Source organism: Otolemur garnettii, unplaced genomic scaffold, assembly GCF_000181295.1.
Source record: "Otolemur garnettii isolate 467f Iridium unplaced genomic scaffold, OtoGar3 scaffold00068, whole genome shotgun sequence".
In the NCBI taxonomy this organism is placed as follows: domain Eukaryota; kingdom Metazoa; phylum Chordata; class Mammalia; order Primates; family Galagidae; genus Otolemur; species Otolemur garnettii.
Genome location: NW_003852463.1, coordinates 3,827,248 through 3,848,371, shown reverse-complemented (window position 1 = coordinate 3,848,371; position 21,124 = coordinate 3,827,248). Strand labels below are relative to the sequence as shown.

General features: G+C 40.8%; 1 protein-coding gene across 2 annotated transcripts in view; it reads right to left on the bottom strand.

The window, feature by feature from the left end:
- Positions 1–745: 745 nt before the first annotated feature.
- EXOC6B (exocyst complex component 6B) overlaps positions 746–21,124 on the bottom strand; it is a 615,941-nt gene continuing 595,562 nt past the window's right edge. For both annotated transcript variants that reach the window (XM_003793416.3, XM_023515268.1), the window contains exons 21-22: positions 5,293–5,405; positions 746–986 (exon numbers count right to left, since the gene is read on the bottom strand). In XM_003793416.3, coding sequence (XP_003793464.1) covers positions 860–986; positions 5,293–5,405 — 240 coding nt within the window. In that variant the 3' untranslated portion in view covers positions 746–859. The remainder of the gene's footprint in view (positions 987–5,292; positions 5,406–21,124) is intronic.

The window sequence follows — 21,124 nt, the reverse complement described above, 5'->3', positions numbered from 1 at the left end:
AACTGCTGGCCTATGCCCTGAATTAAGTGCTCTGACTGTGAAAGAAGGAAATAAGATGAACGGAGATTCCACTCAAACTGGCTTTCAAGACCAAGAAAAATTCCTTGGGCTCAGACTCAACATTCCTAGGTAAGGGTACCCTGTAGTGAATCATGGGGTTCAATTATTACTGCTGCCTACTGATTTGTCCTGCCCCAGAAAAATTAGCAGTAAAAGCCTTGGGTCAGATCTAGGCTAAAGAAACTTCCATTCTTGGGAGACTAGAGGGAAGTCATTGTCTTGACACATGTCATGCTTGTTCATCAGCCAACAAGAGTCATTCAGTCTGAATGAACCTCCAGAACTGTGTGCTGGTCTTTAGTGTACTAAAGCTCTTCTTGCTTAATGTTTGCCAGGCCCTTTCCTTTCATCAAGAAGAATAAGTTTCATCTATATGGTGAATGGGGCACCAAGAGTGAATAGGACATACTTTATTGTCGTTTTGCTTACTTACCTTACCTCCCAGTGCCAAGCACCCACTTTGTGTAGTTCCTAAGCTCTGGACCTAAGCTTTAGAGCCATGGATAAAAGGTGGTTCATCACACTGGGATTGACGATTCTATCATCTCTAGGATAATACGGGTAGTGTAGTAATAACCTCCCCTGAGTCCCAGCCTAGCAACATCTCATGTATCTCATGTACTTGCTTATTCCTATGCCTCCTTTACTATAGGGAAATGTTATGTGAATACTGTACAGGGGTTAATAAAAAAATACATATGCTCTTTTGAAGAAAAATGCACAAATGCAGCGTCAACCAGGGCTGGCTCCCAGACTAGGGGGCTGTAGCAGGCAGCCTCTGTGGGCCCAGGGCCAGCCTTCATGAGTGGTGGCTGCTGATGAGTCCTCGGAGCTGCTTGGCCACAGTGTCAATCAGTTTCTGCTTATCTCGCTCATTTTTCCGAAACTGTGCAAACATGTTGTTCTTGCGGCTAGTATCCTTCATCCTAAACAGAAAAGGAAAGAAAGAGGGCAAAATGTTTGAGGAGAAAATGGTGGAAGGAGAACTTGTAGGAGGTAAGGTGGCACTGTGCATATTAACCACTACCCAGACAGATGAGAGAGGCCAGACTATCTCCACCGTCAGGTGCACACTCACCTACTGATACGCATACCCACAGCCTTCTCAACTTCAGCTACTTTTGGAAAATAGTCAAGAGCCAGCTTTAGAGGGACCAACCTCCTTAGCTCTTATAGCTTACCTACCTAACTCATTCCCTCCTCTTCACAGGTATGTACCCATTACAGCTGTCAGGCATGTGTTAAGCCCTCCTGGTGAACAGGCTCTTATAGAATGTCTAGGATTCCTTCATCACCTCATGAGCCTACTACATCCTACAGGGATCCTAGAGATGGTTACTTGAAAGGTAAAGCAGGAAAAATGCTCTTAACCACCAATTGCAAGAGACATGAATAACTGAAAGCCACTGTGAATTTCTAAATCTCACTATAGCAACTTACTCTATCCCATCCCCAACAAAGCAAGGGCTTGACTGATTTCTTCCTTTGTCTCAGATTAAGGGATGATAGCCAGTGAGGTGGCTAGGAGGGTATGGTGCTGAGGAAAGCAGATGGCTGGGCCATCCTCTCACCTGATAAGCAGGGCTTCATCCAAGAGAAGCCCCTGAGTTCTTAATGGAAGTCTATTTCTGTCTATATGACATAAATTCATGGTGTGTGTGACCTTTGGGTCATGTACAGATGGCATATTCCTAGAGCACAAACCATGGGAAGTTCTGGCCATTGGTTCTGTCAAATGGAGAGCTCTAACCAGGAAGCATAGACAAAAGAAAGTCAAGACTAGGGTGAGATTGTCACAGAATTCCCAGGTTGGACTAAGCTAGGAATATGTTATTCCCTGCAGAGGGCCCACAACCCCTGACATTTGTTGGACCATTAACTTTGGCCTTGGCCTTTGCACACCAGACCCACAGCCCACAGCTAGTTCTAGCATTAGAGAATGAAAAGTGCCCAGATCAATCTCTCCCTAGAATAGGGGTGGGCCAGTCTTTACTACCATTCCCTAGGAGCTGGGCCAGCTGTTGACTTCATTGCTCCATGTGCTGCAGAGAGATAGATTAGCAGAGTGGAGGGAAGGAGCCTACCCAGGGCCTTCAGCCAAGCCTGAGCTTTTCGTGTTCCTATGGATGGCTTTTTGCAGAGGGACAGATTAGAGGCCAGTGAGCTAAAAGGCCAGAGGTCCCATATGGGCATTTACATGTGTATATATGACATAAATACATGATGTGTATATGTGTGTGTGTGTGTATTAGGCATTCTATATACACACATCATATACATACACACACACACACTCATTACATATATATGGAATGCCTAATAACATAAAGGCATTATATGTGGCAAGGATGTTCTGATGAGCACCATAGCTGTATGGCTCTGGCTGACAGTGATAGCCACAAATTAATGAAGGTTCTCAAGGGACTTGAGGCTGGATTACTCATTTAGCAAACTCATAACGCTGAATATAAGGTACAAACACCCACATGTGGAGGCCTATGCTTGACAGAAAGGAGGAGAGGGGATTGGGCTCGTTGGAAAGAAAGTACAATGGTCCTCAAAGCTCTGATAATTACTGTATTTGGTCCCTTACATACTAAAGAATTATTATATGATATATATATATGTATATATATACACACACACATATATATAAAAAATATATTATAATTACACAAGTATGTTTGTGGACCTGGCCTGGTTTCAGACAGTCCCAGAGGAGGAGTCCCTTTCTTTTGCTAGGTATACTATAGATCTAAACAACAATGATACAAAATAAACAAAAAGTTAAGAAAATCACTTCCTATATCCTTAGGACATTCGGTTTAATGGCCTATGTGATCATTAATTTCATGACTCCTCAAAACACCCAAGGGCCAGGCAGCCAGCTGGCTTTCAGCTCCCACAGGGAGGTCTCTGTAATACACAGGATAGTCTCTGCACTCTGCAGGCAAAGATTTCTCAGCCTTTAAGGCCTGGATTCGGAATCGGGCTCTGCAAAGACAAGCTCAGTCCTCCCTGGCTGAGGGCAGCTTGCTGGTCTGTATTTAGGAATGCTCCAAAACTATGAGAGTCCTCCCACCTCTCATCCTATTCTCTAAGCCTAAGAGCTTGTTCTACTTTAGGGATGGCCACCTCTCAATGACACAGAGGTGGCTTCTTTTTCCTGAATGTCTTCAGCAGGTTTCTATCTCTTACCCAGCAAAGAAGAGCCAGGTCGAAAAGGAGAGACTGTTAAGCTCTGACAGTACAGCTGGCTGTGGGGAAAGCAGGAATGGGGCAGGTAAGGAATTGATTCCTGTGAGGCTGGGAGATGCAAATTTTAGTTATCTGGGTGGCCTTTGCCCTGTGTTTGGAAGGAGACTTATAAGCCCTTTTGACTGCTAGGGGTATGCACATAGCTTTTTTACTGGCTAGGTCTCCAAAATAGTAGAGAGAGGCTGATTAGTTCAGTTTACTGTTGACCCACAGGAAATAGATGAACCAGTACTTCCTGCTGGAGATTCTCAGGAACAGAGGATTAAAGAACTGCTGAAAGAAGTTAACTAGCTGAAGGGAAGCCGAGAGCCCATTTGGTCACATAATGCACATGACCAGTTAAACATCAATTCAAAGGTCAAAATGTTTCTCCTTTTCATCTGGGTACTGAGAACTCTGGGATTAGGCTATGCCTCTAATAAAAGGTCTTCTACAGGAGATATGAGTTCTAGATCTTAAAGCATGGGCCTCACTGCCACCGGAAGGGAAGAGAGACTGCTAAAGAGCTCCCTTTTGTTGGGGCTAAATTTCAGGCACTGAACTAACAAAGTGTGCTAGAAGTTGAGTGGGAACAATCTTCTACCTAATACTGATAGGGGAAAATCCTTGCCACTACTCCCAGCCCCAAAGGAATTGGTAAGGCAAGGGTCACTCTAAGAACCAAGGATAGAGAAGGCAGCCAGCCAGTTGGCACCAGGCTGGTTTAGTAGATTAGTATGTCAGGATGGAGACAACTCAACAGGCTAGGGATTTTAGTGTAGTCATTAGTGTCAATGAGGAAACCAGAAGGACTTGCCTCAAAGTGATGGAAAAGGCCCAAGTGAATAACATACTTACTCTCTAGATATCCTAGGGAGGAAGGTCAATGGGAGAGAACCATGGGAAACAAAGTTAAAATGGAAACATCAATCCCTGAAATGGTCAGGAGAAAACTGTACTCTGAGTTTTTATAGTTGCTTGGCTCCAAACTCTTGCATCTGTCCTTGCCCCTACCCTCCATCTCTTCATCTTCTCTCTGACTATCGTATCATATAGAAAGAAGGATATATCTTGGCCTTTCTTTCTGCTTAAGGCTCTACTCTGACATAGACTCTGGGCTTTGCCTTCCTAGGAGTTGAGACATGCATGACTGTCCATAAATGTAGACATTCTACACTGCCCAAATGCAGCTGGGGGTTAACTATTTTTTCTGACTGCAAGAGAAAACTTCCTTTTTTACATAGGTCCTATTCTTTGGCCCACCAGCTCTCAACTAAATTAGCAAAAGTCCTCACCAGGCTGAAATGCATAGCAGTTTCCAGCTACTAGGTGATATTAGTTAGCCCTGAGATATTCTAGAGCTGGCTAACCCAATTTCAGTGATAGCATCTCTGTTTCATAGAGGCTTAGCTCTGTAACAGGGCACTTTTGTTGGCTAGTGTTTGCTTAAGGCAAGAATTAGACACCTTATCTAATATAGCTTTATTGGGATAGTCATCAAAATAAAGTTCAATCTGGTAGGGGCAGGAGTTGGGGATAGGTGAAGGTTTCAATAATTCCCAGAGCTTTCCTGCTAAGAACCAGAGAAGCCACCTGTCCTGTGGGGCTGCTCTATCCATCATCATATCCCAGATGACTAGGGCCAGCCTTACTCTGTTAACCATATTGACCCAAACCCCAAACTAAGTCCCAAACTAATCCATCTTCCTTTACTCTCTGGCCATCTCTAGTTAAAGACACTTTGCCCCATTAAACTATGAGATAATATCAGAATCCACTTCTGACTTATATTTGGCCTAGCTCAGGAATTAAGAGGTTACAAGAGAAAGACTGGCCTTCCAAGTGCAATGATTGAGACACCTGATAGCACCTACAACAACTTCAAGAACAAGACTGTCTTTCAAGGTATTGGCAGTGGAAAAATTAACCTTCTATACCAACCCCCAATCTCCATCTCCCCAACACCCAACACAGACAACCGGACTAGGTACTCACTTCTCAAGCAGAGTCAGAGCTGTCACTGGGTTTACCCGGAGGTACTTGCAGGTTGGCTGACCATAGTCGGCAAGGTAGGTTGACCAATCCCACTGGATGAAAAGATCCAAAAGCTGTAAAATATTCAAACCACCACCACAGGGATTAATCACACAGATAAGACAAGCAAGGATTACAGAAACCTCATCATCCTTCACTATCAGCTAATATATTTGACAAATAAAAGTCAAAATGTAATAAGAGAAAAAATGGCGACAGATTGTAATTCAACCAAGAAGATAAATGAGTAAACATCAGAAGGCAGAGTCATCTCTGCCATAAGCAGCACAGTAACACTGCTAAGACTGCATGCCAGCAATTAGCTCTTGGAGGCTGCCCTGTGAAGAAACAAACATTGGACTGAATCAAAACACAGGATTATCAGAATAATAACTCACTTATTCATTTATTAAGTATTTGTTAAATTCCTTCCACATGCCAAGCACCATCCTAGGAGCTCACTATCCAACAATAAATAAATAAAGCTAGTGCCACATATACAATTGTTTGAACTTTGAAGTTAAAAGATGCCGGTTCAAGTACCAGTGTGAGACTTGCTGCACTGACTTTGACCAAGTGACTCAGTTAATACAAAATATACACAAACACGCCTGTATACAAATAGGACATGCAGAAACACTGAACCAAGGCACAAGTGGATCATTTGTAAGAGCCAGTATGCGTTATACCTATGCAAATACAGGTGAGCAGATGGAAACCAGGGCCAAGGCAGATGAGGGCTGAAAAACAGCATTAGTCCATGATTAGGGACACACAATCTGCAATTGGGGTTATGAATATTATAGAGAACTTCCAAGAACTGTATATGTGCGAGAAGAAAAATAGTGTTCTAAGTGTCCACTGAGTTATGACACTGGGAGAGATTTTGTCTTGGAGAAAGTAAATCATTTTTGTTAAAGGCTTTCCTTCCCTTCCAGTTTTAGCTGCAAGCACCACTCTAACAAATATTCATAAACTGTAAAGGAAAACAAATAAATAAACAAACAAAATCACTGCATTTCAAAGGCAAGGTGTTAGTTCCCTTCTATAACCTTCTAGAGGGGACAGAGTCCTAGATCCACATCACTGCACAGGAGAGCCCTCATGTAAGTATTTTTGTACTCAAGACATTCCCTCTCTCTTTCCAAGAGATAACTGCTGGTGGGGAAAAGTAGATGGCTGTCACTCTGTGAAGAACAAAGGCTGAGAGGCTAAGAGTATCAGTCATGTCCAATGCCAAGGCCTGGGCTCAGGCACACTTCTTCCCATGCCTGTCTTCACTAGGCAGCTGGGCTAACAGGCAGTGTGGGCCTTGCCCTGCCTGCCCAAGTCTCTGCTTCATCCATTCCCTTAGAAAAGCTGTCAGGAACTTCCTAAAGTGGGATGGGAACTGGCTAAAGTCCCAAACCTAAAACTGACAAAAGCTCCTACACCCTCAGCCAAGAAAGGGATGTTAAAGACGAGAGAAGGAGGGAGGGAGAGAGACAGACATGCTGGTTGGTCTCGGTCAGCATGGTCCCAAAGGGCCCTGTCAGTCCCCTTTTAGGTCATGCCTATTTTCACTGGCAAGTAAAAAGACTTCTACCACTTCCTTCTGCTGACCCAAGGCCTCACAGAGTTCTCCTTCAGAAGAGAATTTCCCCTGACTTTCTATTCTAACTTTGGTATTTCTCTCCTAAGACAGCTCAGGTTAGCTCCTCTTTACTTGCTCCTAGGGATCACCACTTGGAGTGCCTCTTGTTTCTAAAATTCTTCCAGCAGATTTGATTATGCTTTTCCTTAAAATACCTGGAGAAAGTGTGTGAAAAAGGATACCATTTTCTCAATTAAAATTTTTATACACAAATTTTAAAGGAAACCATGTAGAGCCTTTTACTATATGCCTAGTAGGGAGCTAATAAAGAAAAAGTGAATGAATACCGAAAAGTCTAACTGGAAAAACTGGAAAAATTGGATTTCTTAAAGCTATTTTCCATACGACTTTTCAGATGTGGACATATACATGCAGGTAATAAAACTACCTTATCTTTTTATGAATTGGTAATTTCTGTGATGGAGTTAATAGTAACACCATTTTCTGATTTATTGCTAAGAATGCCATGTCTTTTTGGTTAATGACACTTGGAAGGAAATTCATGGCTTAGCTCTAAGGATTTCCATTTTTATCTTCTTGCCAGTCTTTCAATGCCAGTGCTTAACCTAAAATCTCAAGAATGACAAGCTACCTAAACTTATTCCACTTTAGGCAACTCTATTAAGTTCAACCATTATAGAGCCTATAGATTATACTCTGGGTTTGTGTCGCTTTGCAATCTTTTAGGGTTGCCTATACTAGGTCCATGGCCTCCTCTGAGAGAGATGAACATGGAGTGGAATCTGAGGGTACTTAACTAAATTAGCAGCCTGGAGGCACAGTTCTGCAGAATCCAGAGAACAAGTGTTAGAGTAAGAGGCCAAGAAAACCAGCAGGCCTATTTATCCATATAGTACTTTGATTTCCACACTATGGCTTTTAAAAGTGAATCAGGCCCTCCTGTTCTGCCATATACAATAGCCTTGTTAGATCATGATAAATTCTCCCCCAAGCAGTAGAACACTCAATCATTGCTAATGATCACTAATAATTCTTTAATTTTTAACCTTTGATCTGGCAATAATTTCAAACTTATCAGAAAGTTGAAAGAATAAGCATAGTATAAGGAATACTATCTATATACCTTCTACCTCTTCCATCCATGATTAATATTTTACGCAGCATGCTCCATCATTTTCATTCTCTTTCTTTTACACACACACATGCACGTACACATGATTTCTTTTGAGTCTCTTGAGAGTAAACTGCATATATCATGGTCCTTTATCCCCAACTACTGCAGTGTTCCTAAGAATTAGGGACATTTTCTTATATAATCACAGTATAATTTTCAACTTTAGTTAATTTAATATTGATAGCATATTCTAATTTTGTATAATACATTTACCCAATAATGTACTTTATAGCCCTTCCTTTTTGTTCCACTACATGATAAAGTTTAGGATGAGGTATTACATTTAGTTGTCATGTCTCTTTAGTCTCCTTGAATATTGACTATTTCTATAGCCTTTCTTTTTCTTACATGATAGTGACATTTTTGAAGAACATAGTTCCCTGATCTCTTTTTTCACTGAGTTTGGTTTTGTCTAATGTTTTCTTATAAGCTTTAAGACATACATTCCTGACCAGAATGCTACTGGTGATAAGTGATGCTGTGTCCTCCTCAGGGTATCAGCTTAGGCTTATAATGTTCATTTGTGTCTCACTAATTTTGATCACTTGGTCAAGATGCTATCTGAGTTCCCCACTGTCTTGTTACTGTATTTTCAACTAGTAAGCAATTGGGGAGATAATTTGAGACCATGCAAATATACTCCTCCTGATTAACATTTCCTCTTATATTTAGTATCCTGGGAAGATTCTTGCCTAAACCAGTCTTTACTATGATGACTGCAAACTGATGATATTTCAACACCATGCTTCCCTCCACATTTATTCTGTTACTCATTCTACTGTAAGCAAGTACTCTCCCTTCTCCCCTATTAATATATTTACCTATTTATTACTGGGATAGGCTTATGGGTTCTCATTTTTTTAAAGGCTCACATTCTTACTAGGCCTGTTGTTTTGTCATTCAAATTGTCCCAGATTTGGCAAGAAACTCATTAACATTGGCTCTTCTGTGTATTTTTGACTTGCCTTTATCCTATTTTGACTATATCCTCACTTTCTGGTCCTACAAAATATTCCAAGCTCATTTTGTACCTTTCTTTGCCCTGGGGCTAGAGTCTATCCTTTTTCTAAGGTGCCCTTGTTTCTCTTATTGGAGAATGGTATTTTTTGTTTTGTTTGTTTAGCAGGGCTGGGCCCAGTTCAAACCTGCCACCCCTGGTGCACAGGGCTAGTGCTCTAACCATTGAGCTATGGGTGCCTAGTCCCAGAGAACGGCATTTAGAAACCAAGATCTGAGTACTTAATATGTTCATTTCTACTGGGGTATTTATTACTATACCCAGGCCCTCTCAGTGGACAGAGCTAAGGGAAATAAGTATATACCAACTTACATGTATATCTGTATTTTTCTTTATCTATTGGTGTATGTACTAAAACCATGAGTTCATATTGATGTCTTTAATTCCAGTCCAGCACTACAGGGCTCATTTTAGCTCTTTGTCTCTTTTTTTATTTATTACTTCTTTCTGACAATGAGAAACCTGGTTGTCATTACTGATGATGTATTTAACTTATTTGTTTAACCCTAATGTAAAGTGGTTTCAGAATCTCTAACCCATATCCCTGTAATAAACAAATTTATTTACTATATTATTTGTACATCGTTCCCTTTGTTTCTCAAGTTACTTAGGTTTCTTCTTTTCTTCCTCACCCCTTTCTATGTGATTATATTATTTTGTAATTCAGTTAGGTTCATTTTTCAATGCTTGTGTTCCATTTTGAATTCCTCCTCATTCTGGGTGATTTTAATTATGGGATATGTGAGCAGTATCATAGCTCTGGGCATCAAAGCTACACATAAAAGTTTACTCAGAGAAGTATCATTCCCACCTCATCCCGAGTAACCTGTTCCCCATCTCCCTACTTCTTTCTATATCTTTCCTATCCCTGCCTTGTAGGTAACCAATTTAGTTTCTGATTTCTCATTCTTTTATTTCTTTTGCACAAATGAGCAGACACATGTATCTCTTCTAGTATCTTCCTCTTTCTCACTTGAAGGGTTTTTTCTTTTTCACATAACAGTGTGTCCTATACCTCACTCCCCTAGAAGCTCATTCTTCATCAATAATCATATTCTTGATTTATTCATATGAATGCTGCTTTTGTAAAATAGATATGAGAAGTCATTTTCAAGAGACAGACCAGACATTATGTTTTGGAGCATTTTATTGCCCAACTGGTGGACTAGGAAAGTGCTAGCTATTTAAAGAGTAGAACATACTGATAAATGTTATGGCTGATTTGGTCAAAAGGAAACTCAACCTATCATTAATGATGCTTTGATCTCAAACTATATAAAAGTAACATATGTAACCAAAACATTTGTACCCCTATAACATTCTGAAATTAAAAAAGCAAAGTACATAAGCTAATTGAAATCATAAATACGTGATTGCTGGTTATTACACAAAAATGTGCACAAGTGGAGAGGATATAACAAGGGAAGACACTTTGAATAAGGTTATACTAAACAATACAGAATGTATTTTTTTTTTTTTTTGGCAGAAAGCTTCTTTCTCTCTCTCTGTCACTCTCTTTTATTTTTGCCTCCTGTATGACATTTATCTATCTGACTTTTAACTTGGGCTTTGGCAACATTCTTAATCTGACTCTGCTATACTTTGTTACTTCAGAACATTCCCATGGTTTAACAAGACTAAAATTATAATTCTGTTTTCATTAGCAGGGGTAAGAAAGTGGGGAGGACCAAGACAGAAAGGATAAGCAACCTGCTGAACATTGCAAGGTAGACAAGTAGTAGAGATGGCTTGTTGGCTCACAGTCCCCAAGATGCACTAGCTGTCTATTTTAAAAAATGCTCATTGATTCTGTCTCTCAGGTATTCATCTGAGTCTAGGCCAAACTTCTGAGTAGACTTTTTTTTTTTTGGAATAGTAGCTGAGAAAGACTAGAAAAATCCAAATGAGTTAAAGTGAAAACTAGTCCAGGGCCATACAGTGAGTTAACTGGAGAGAGGACAGATAGCATTATATAGTGGAACAAATAAATGCAAAGTTCTAGGAAGAACTCTAGGAATGAGATATAATTAAAATAAGATAGAATTCTGTTGATCCTTGTTAGTGCATACTAATATACACATATCTCCAGCAACAAATATAGAAATAATTCAGATAAATGAGTTGCTAATGGCTAAAAAAGTAGAAGGGAATCATCAAGTAAAAATTACAGGCTGCCCTTGTGTTTCCTAGGCAGAAAAGATTCCCTAAAGAACTCAAAAAGTAACAAAGAAAAAGCTAGTGGAGAATGGCCTGCTTGTTCCTACTGCTGGACTATTATTTGTTACCCAACCAATTCATACCATTCCTATTCACAGGTGAAGAGAACATTGGCTAGATCCTGCCTTCATTGTTAATTCTTAGAATATGGGCCTCATCTCCCATATAGACTGCAAGCCCCCAAAGGATGAGGATCGTGCTTTTTCCTTCTGACTCTACAATACCACAGACTAGCATATGGCAGGATTCCTAGCAGGTAGCCAGCAAAGACATGTTAAATGGAATTAAAATAAGCAAACTAGCATTTTTTAGCAGCAATATTGGCTAGATGGTAGGAGAGACACACCGTGTTTTTCACAACAACAATTCCAAATATTCCAAACCTAGGGTCCTCTTGACCAGCCCTAGAGGGAAAGCTGTGAGAGGAAGAAGGAAGCATCAAACAGGATAGATGATACCTGTGGCAGGGGAGTGGGGACTCCTGGGATTGGATTTCAAGGTTCCCAGGGAAGATATCTATGACCAGTGAGTGGGAAGCAGATGTTTGGTGACATCTAGGCTGGGTCCTAGTAGACAGCATGGGGAGCTGCTTACTGTTAGGAAAAGCCTCATTTTTCCAGAATACCTACCTACAGAGACTCCGTGGGCAGTAAAGAATTGTAGGAACTAAGGTAGGCACATATACAGATACAAAGACACACTGGTAACTGCCTCATCCCACTTCCCCTAGGTGTGGTTTTCTTTATTTTCTTTCTTTCTTTCTTTATTTTTGAGACAGAGCCTCAAGCTGTCCCCCTGGGTAGAGCGCTGTGGCATCACAGCTCACAGCAACCTCCAACTCCTGGGCTCAAGCGAGTCTCTTGCCTCCGCCTCCCAAGTAGCTGGGACCACAGATGCCTGCCACAATGCCCAGCTATTTTTTGGTTGCAGCTGTTATTGTTGTTTGGCAGGCCTGAGCTGGATTCGAACCTGCCACCTTAGGTGTATGTGGCTGGTGCCTTAGCCACTTGAGCCACAGGCGCTGAGCCATGGTTTTCTTTACATGTTCTTTCTTTCTCTTTTTTCTTTGAATAATATAATCTAATTAATTTCATTTTTTTGTTTCTATTATTTGGAATTCATTGAAGGTACACATGTTACTTCTTGACATATGAAGAAAGAGAAGAGGAGGAGAGGAGAAGAGAGGAGAGGAGAGGGGCAGAGGAGTTGTGGAGGGGAGGATCATACTCCTATAGCAGGTGTGTCCCTGAAGTAAATGATAGGTAGGAAAACTTGAATTTGCACTTTTATACATTCTAGAAGAATTCTTCATGTTAAATAGGATAGACTACAAAATGATGTCAAATGACGTGCTTTTTTGGGGGCACTTAACATACAATCCAACAAAATTTCTAAATATGCTACCTCTTTAGAGTATGGCTACTGTATAAAGTACAGTTTACTTACTCAAGAGAACAGTAACAGATAGGACACCAAGCCAGGGGAGGTTCCTTTTGTCCCCTCTCTGCCTTTGACAGGATGAAACTAATTGCATCATTATAAAGTAATTTTTGTAATCACTGATCCACACTAAGGTGCCTTTTTAGAAGACAGCCGAGTACAGCAAAAAAAGCCCCAGGCAGAGGGTTGCCTGACTGACAGTGTGATCCCAGGAATGCCATCAAATGTCTTTTTCTGGTTCAGATATGGAATCTTAACAACTCCTATCAGTTGCTCAGGGGAGACCAAGAGAACAATTATAAAAAGTGTAGAATTAACTCATGAACCATTTGTGTTTATTGCCTAAAATTTTCCCCAACTCCTTCTCCCTGGTGCTGGGCCACTCTGATTCAAAGAAGAGCATCTGTCTGCCTCCTGCATATTCTCAGGAGCACTTCCTGACACAGAAATCCAGGCACACATTTGGAACAGAAAGCAGGGCTTATTTTAATAAACATAAACTGAGTACCAAGAATGGAACAAGAACTTTCCTAGGCATTGCACATGAAAAGATGGTTAAAACGGTATCTCCAGTCTTAAGGAATTCAGTCTGGTAAATAAAAAGATACAGAATCATGTGAATACTCTAAGAGGTACTCTAACAGTGTACAAAGAAATTTCAAAAGAAGTGCATCTAAGCCTAAGTAAGGTAGGTGGGATTGATAGTGGTGGGGAGTGGGTATCAAACAAGGAATCTGACATAGCTGGAACTCTCTGGAGTGCTTTGGGAATAAGCAGGACAAATGAGGCCTCATATGTTAAGCGAAGAAGACTAAATTTTAGCCTGCAGGTTTCTTTACTTACAACTTCCAGCAAGGCTGCTACATGCTTTCTTCTATATCAGGTGATGGGAAACAACAGTTACCATCTATTTTTGTAGATAAAGTTTTATTGAAACACAGTTATGTTCATTGATTTGCATAATTATCTATAGCTACTTTATGCTATAACAGCTGAGGTTCAAAAATTCTGATAGAGACCATATGGCCTAGAAAGCTCAAAATATTCACTTTCTGGTCTTTTACAGAAAAACTTTTCCTCTAGATCCAGGCCAGGGAGGGCAGTGTGACCAGAAATTCTATCAGATGTAAGAGGTCTAATATCTATGTATTAAATTTAAGAAAGAAGGAAAAAATGACTTTAGGAAGACCCTTCCAATTATAATGAGATGGAAAAACTTCATTATCTCAGCAACTACAGTCAGAATTCTTTTATGGGAAAGAAACATATGTGGGGAAATATCTTGCTTGGTGAGACCCCTAAGGTGATACCAAGACATCTGGTAGAGAAGAGGAAGAAATTTGGCATTCTAGTTCTTGAGAGGATGTGAAGAGAGATAGATTTAACTAATACGTGTGGGAATAGCTAAGAAGGATGGTACTGTGGCTCTAGACAATTTTGGAGACTTGGGATACCTAATAAGTGACTTTTTCAAAGCTGTTTGATGTGCAGTAAGTGACATAATCTTCTCTGCAAATCCATCCCTTTAATCCCAATCTTTAGACAAATCTACTCTGCTTCTAATTGCTTGAGTGATTTTTTTTTTGTGTGTGTGTGTGTTTGTATGCACACATGTGCATGTGCATGTATGCACATGTGTGACTCAGAGCAGAGTTTTACACTCAGAAAGCTGTAAAACTGCACTATGGAAATGGGAGCTGAAGAGGCAAGAAGACTGGAGGCATGTAGGGATTCACAGAAATCTGGAGGACGCCTTTGCATTTTCCAAGGTTATTGAACTGGGGTGGGGAGAGGTTCCAAATTTCTCTGGATCATCTCTATAGGTTAAGGGGCTCTGACTTATATTTGAGCTTTGCAACAGTGGCCACTCTATTCAATAGACTAGCTCCTGGCCCTAGGTCTGACCTCTTCTTCTTTTTCCCTGGTTGAGATAGGGCAGTGAAAGAGGTAGGGGCTTTTCAGCTCCCTGCTTTCCCCACAGCCCAGTGAATGGTGAATGGAAGCTTCATTAAACTCCCCACAGCCCAGTGAATGGTGAATGGAAGCTTCATTAAACTCTTTATCAGTGGCCCTTGCCTATCAGTAGCTTCCTCTCAAAGGGAACATGGCCCTGAGAAACATTTATTTGCCTCATAAATGTGGGTTTATAGGTTTTTTGCCTAAACTTTTCACCTCTAAGACTACTTTGGTAAAGAGAAAAGAAAGATAGGGAAGCTTAATACTCTCCCATTGTTACCAGCTGGTGCCTAGGGAAAAGATCTCAAAAATGCCAACACCAAGCATTTCTTTGAGTCAGAGACTCAAGCCATTTCTCACTGATGACAGCATCTATCCTGCTGGAGGAGGCAGAAGGAAACCCTATTATGACATTGGTTGGTAATAACCATAATGTGCACATACATGTCTGGGGGAGGAGGGCGAAGACAGGCCCCTGCTATGGCTGACTGAGTCGCCCCTTGTTAGGGTGGAGGAGCAGGCAGGTGGGCGTGAATTTTAGATAGAACACATCTGTGGCAAAAGTAGGAGAAGGAGGTATCTTCTTTTAGTATACTATGACTTGTTAAAGATTCATAGGTGAATGAATTAGAGATTGTATTATTGAGTTATTAACTTCCTTCCCTCTCTGGATAAAATAACTAAGTGTCTTAAAAACATCCCTTCAAAAAGACCACGGATTGATGATGTTAACAACAGAAGTGGAAACAAACATCAAGAAAATAGCAGAGCTCAAAAATCTCTTCATCACAGTACAAGCTCTTTATTATTCACACTATAAAATAAAAACAGTGATGAGCTAATTGGATTTGACAAATTAGTCCCCTAATTTGATATGATCAAAAAAGTGATTTAAAATGATTTGTATCCACTATTGTGAATAATGAACTTTACTTAGCCTCAGTACATGTTGTGTCTTGAATTATGAATATTAGTATACGTATATACACACATGTGGACACACAGAGCAAACTTCCAAAAGTAAGGATAATGTTTAGTCTCTTAAACTGCAGTAAGGAGGAGGGTAGGTGTGGGAACATTCTTTTGTAGCTCTTTGATAGCTAATTAAAATGTATTATAATTTTTGCACACCAAAATGTAAAATGACTCCTTTTGAATGATACCTCAAAATTTATTTTACCAACAGTGGTACTCAATCAAAAAAGTTTGGAGACACTGGCTAGACAACCTGTAGGGAAAACTATCACAAATTCATAGTGAAAATGGTTTGTGTTCTCTTTTATAAGTGAATAAATTAAAAAAAATTGTAGAAAATAACTTTTGTTACATATGCAAGGCATTATTCCAAATTACAACCCAGACACTGTATGTTAGGCATAAGAAAAATGTAATCTATCACTGAAGGACAGTAAAGCAGAGAATGTCCTTATACCCTGGGTAAGTTCAAAATAAGGCCTAAAAATATTGGGACTGAATGAAAGGCTTAGCACTAGGCAACTAACTTTTTAAGACCCTTAGCCTAATCAAATAACGATTTGAAATCTATTTTGTTCACTTGAATTTGAGGGGCTGGAAGCTGAATAAAATTTCAACTCAGAATTCTATTGCCAAATTTCTATCTAATGAACAGATCAAGTAAAGAAATAATAGCTAATAATTAGTATCAAGATCAAGTAAACAGATCAAGTAAAGAAATAATAGCTAATTATTATTAGCTATTCACAATAGCTAATCAATCACAAAGAACTCCTTTTTGTTTGTTTTCCTTCCATAAATTCCAAATTTTGAAAGGGTTCTTCCTCTCCTAAATTTTGTTAAGTAAACACAATTTCCCAGAAAGGCTACAGTTTCAGCCTCATGGAGTTGGTATATTTTTCATTAATTTTTTTCTTCCTTTCAATTTTATTTACTAATTAGATTTTATGTATCACTTTAATGAGCCACTTCAAGTCTATTTTGGAAATAGGTGGGATTAAAGAAAGAGAAAAAAGTGCCAGCATGCATGGCATCTGTCCTTAAAAGTCAAAGGAGGGATTCAGGCAGAGAGTGCATTCAGAGCAAAAAAATATCAGAGACGCCCAAAAGATTTGGAGTTCCACTCTGCCAAAAATATGGGCATGATTTATAACAAGTGATGAGGGAATGTAGGGAAGAATTTCAAGCAAAGACACTAGTGGATGTAGGGGACGCCAAGAGTCAGATGACCTCTGAGCAAGATGATCTGCAGCTGAGGGATGGACCCTTGGGGCATTCGTCCGCAGGTGCTCCTTGTGGAAGAAGAGCCTGAGCCTTCAGCACGTAGTCATTTGTTAATTACTCCCCTCACCTGTGTTGTACAGTCTCAATAAAAGGCTGGTGTGGCGCGGCTGCTCGGCGCTACCCTGCAAAGAAGGGCTAGTCTACCTTTATGGGCTCAAGGGGTTGTGACATCTGATGTAAGTTGACAGGATTCAGCAGGACACCAGGGACATGGACCAAAGGGAAAGTGACCCCCGGAAGTAGGTGAAGCCTTTGGTAGACAGTAGAGGCAAGTCCAAAGGGAAACTCTGCTCAGGGTAAGTGGGACCTTTGGCCACTCTAGAAGCAAGAGAATCTCACTCAGAATAAGTGAGGTGTTTCATAAATAAATGAAGATATGGGTAACTTTTTGTTTGGGGAGTCGCAAGAAGTAGAAACTGAGGAAGAAGGCTATGTTCAAGCAGAATTTGAAAGTGAGGAAAATAGTAAGGTTCAGTGGGAAGCTGGACCTAAGGAGAACTGGGAATCAAGAGCATACGATACAGACACAAATAAGCAGTAACTACCTCTGTGGCCACTATGGCTGCTCAAATCAAACAACTGGAAAACCGGGTAAATAGTCTCACCATCAGAAATGCCAACTTAGAGCACCCAATATTGCCCTCAGCGCCTCCCTATGTAAATGAACCACCAGTGACTTCTGTTATGAAGGCTGTGTTAGAAGGGCGTAGAACTGGTGACTTCAAGTGGGAAGACACTTTAGGGCTTTTGCCGGTTACGGTCACTAATATTCCTCCTGATCTACAACACCCTCAAGGGGTCCAGCGTTTTGTTCACCATATAATCACTTTTGTGGTTTTAAAAGATTTGAAACAGGCCGTAGCACAATATGGTATGCAATCCCTGTTTTCTAGAGGGCTATTACAGGGGCTTGCACAAGAACAGCAGCTCATTCCTTATGACTGGAATATGATAGCCAGAACTGTTCTTGAGTCTGGACAGTATTTACAGTTCAAAACCTGGTGGAAGGAGGAGGCTGACCTGATGAGTTGCGAAAACCAGAAGAGAGGAGTCCCTATAACATCAGAATAACTCACTGGGTCTGGTCAGTGGCTGGGGATCCCCAGTCAACTTCAGTACAATGATGTAGCTGTGGTCCAGACAAGACTGTGTTGTCTTAGGGCCTGGGAAAAAGTTCAGGCTCCTGGAGATATTTCTAAATCTTTTATTAAGATAATGCAGGCTCGGTGCCTGTGGCTCAAGTGGCTAAGGCGCCAGCCACATACACCTAAGGTGGCGGGTTTGAATCCCCAGCCCGGGCCTGCCAAACAACAATGATGGCTGCAACCAAAAAATGGCCAGGCGTTGTGGTGGGCGCCTGTAGTCCCAGCTACTTGGGAGGCTGAGGCAGGAGACTCACTTGAGCCCAGGAGTTGGAGGTTGCTGTGAGCATGATGCCATGGCACTCTACCCAGGGGGATAGCTTGAGGTTCCGTCTCAAAAAAAAAAAAAAGATAATGCAGTAGAGGAATGAACCTTTATACCGACTTTCTAGCCCGACTAATAACTGCAGTCAATAAGGCTGTTGCCCAGCTGGAGCTCAGAGACCTGCTTTTTCAAACTTTAGCATTTGAGAATGCTATCTCTGAGTGTCAAAAGGTGCTGTGACCTTTGAGAATACAAAACGCTCCCTTAGAGGAATATATACGGGCATGTGCTGATGTAGGAATGGAATCCCACAAAGCTAAGATACTTGCTGCCGCTTTAAAAGAAGGGGTCAGTTCATAATCGCCTAAATGTCATAACTGCAGAAAATTGGGACACAGGAGAAAAGAATGTCGGAAAGGGAACCTCTATAGCAAACACAATGACGAAAAGACAGCTGCAGAACGCCATTGGACATCTCTCATTCATTCACCATCTGCTCCAATACAACAACCTATATTTTATAAAAAACCTGACATGTCAGAGTGGAAGCCTGGTTATGTACTGCATTGGGGTTGAGGTTCTGCCCATATTATTACAGAAAATCAAGAGAAGCAGTGGTTACCAGCTCGCTGGATTAAGCCTCGACATGAGCAGGAAACCTTGCCAGCACCTTAACAAATTTGTTTTCACTAACTTTTCTTTTATTCGCAGAACCTTAGCCTAGGTAATTTCATAATAGAGAAACCCTGGATCAATCTCCTCTTTGGGAACCCTAGCTGCCTCTCCCATATCACTGTCCATTCTCAGCAGGAAGCAGTTAAGAGAGGTCAGCACCCGTTTCCCCTAAGAGGCAGTTGTCACTTCTATACAGAGTGGGAAGATTGATAAAGGATTTCATTATTTTGGGCTGTATTTTAAGCCCCAGGCAAGCTTAGGATGCATCTTCTAAACCTTGGAAGGTTATGACAATAAAGACCTCGAACAACAGGCTTTAAGGTAAAGGTTATTCTGGTATTGGCCAAGGTAAGAGAATTTCACTTGTTGGATTTATATTTGTTTCAACTAATCTTAAAGTTATACTGCTCTTTGGAATGGGTCTGAGTTCAGTACAGCCCTTTCCCCACTTTACATAACTTCGGGTGGTGGTTAATACTTCCCATAAAAGCATCATGAGCCCTATGGGTCCAGCCCGTAGCACATAGTTGGGTGATGACTAGCACAAAGGGGACAGGTTTTCTCCTATGCCTAGTTTGGCTAAATTAGTTTCCTTTATAACTGGATTAGCTCCGTTGGTGTATTTTTGTTATATACCCTTTTTGTTTGTTTTACTTAGCATGAAGGAAGGCTCCACAGTGAGGAGAACGGCTGAAATAACCAACAACAGATTTTCTCCCTTGTCCATCCAGAAATGTCTTTAATACACTAGAGGGGGGAAATGTAGGGGACACCAAGAGTTAGGTGACCTCTGAGCAAGATTATCTGCAGGGGAGGGGTGGACCCTCAGGCCATTCGTCCGCAGGTGCTCCTTGTGGAAGAAGAGCCTGAGCCTTCAGCACGTAGTCATTTGTTAATTACTCCCCTCACCTGTGTTGTACAGTCTCAATAAAAGGCTGGTGCAGAGGTTGCTTAGGGCTACCCTGCAAAGAAGGGCTAGTCTGCCTCCTACAAGCTTGTACTTCTAATCCACTTCACGCCTGGGTCCTTCCTGCAGTGATTGAGACCAGGGTCAGAGGGGCCTGAGGGGTTGTAACAAGTGGAAGCTAAGGAGTAGAAATAGGAGTAGCTGAAATGTTCTCAAGGGAAAAAGAAAATGGACATTTCCCAAATACTTACTATGTGCCATACTGGGCTAGGTGCCTTACATATCCATTTCATTTAATCCCCAGGAAAATCAACAGCATAAAAGGTAGGTACCTCCATTTTACAGATAAAGAAGAGAAAGCACAAAAAGGTTGAAAGAATGGGCCCAAAGGAACATAGCCAGTAAAAGTCAGGACTTGGACCTAAGGACATTCTGACTTCCAAGCCTGATCTTTTCCTCCATTCCCTTTGTGTCTCTCTCAAGGGCCAAGTGGTATACAACTTCTATGAAGGCAGAGGGGGGATACAGAGTATAGTAGAAAGGTGGAAGAGGAAGTAGGTAGGGTTACATTACACAGAGTACTAATTTAGTCTAAGGATTTGTTTTTAAAATTTATATCCCATGGGGAATGGTTAACATTTCAGTAGCATTCTGTTTAGTGGTATAAACTTAACAGTAGCATAACAAGATGGACTTGAGAAAATTTTCAGGCTGGAAGGTCTTAGACAATGACTAGGACTGAACTGGGATGAAAGAGGAATGGGTGGCTAATGTTTGGCCATTGTCTCTCGTTCAGCTGAAGGATTTGAAGGCTGATTGGAGTGTTGGAGAGGGCAGAGAAGACTAAAAAATGATCACAAGTCAGGGTTTTCTAAATTAGTTGCCTCCAGAGACCATGCAAGCAATACAAATAAATGAATTTGGCACGCAAAATACAATAGTAAATGGTGGGGGCCATAGAAAACAGGGGAGTACGTAATCCTCCTAAAGGCATTCAAATTCAGATTTTTTTTTTAATTTTAAATTTTTAAATTTTTTAAGTCATATATACATAGATCATAAATACATTTATGCCTTTGTGGGATTCAGTGTGTTTATTTGTCCAGCAAGGGTACAAGTCAAATCAAATTCAGATTTTTTTTTTTT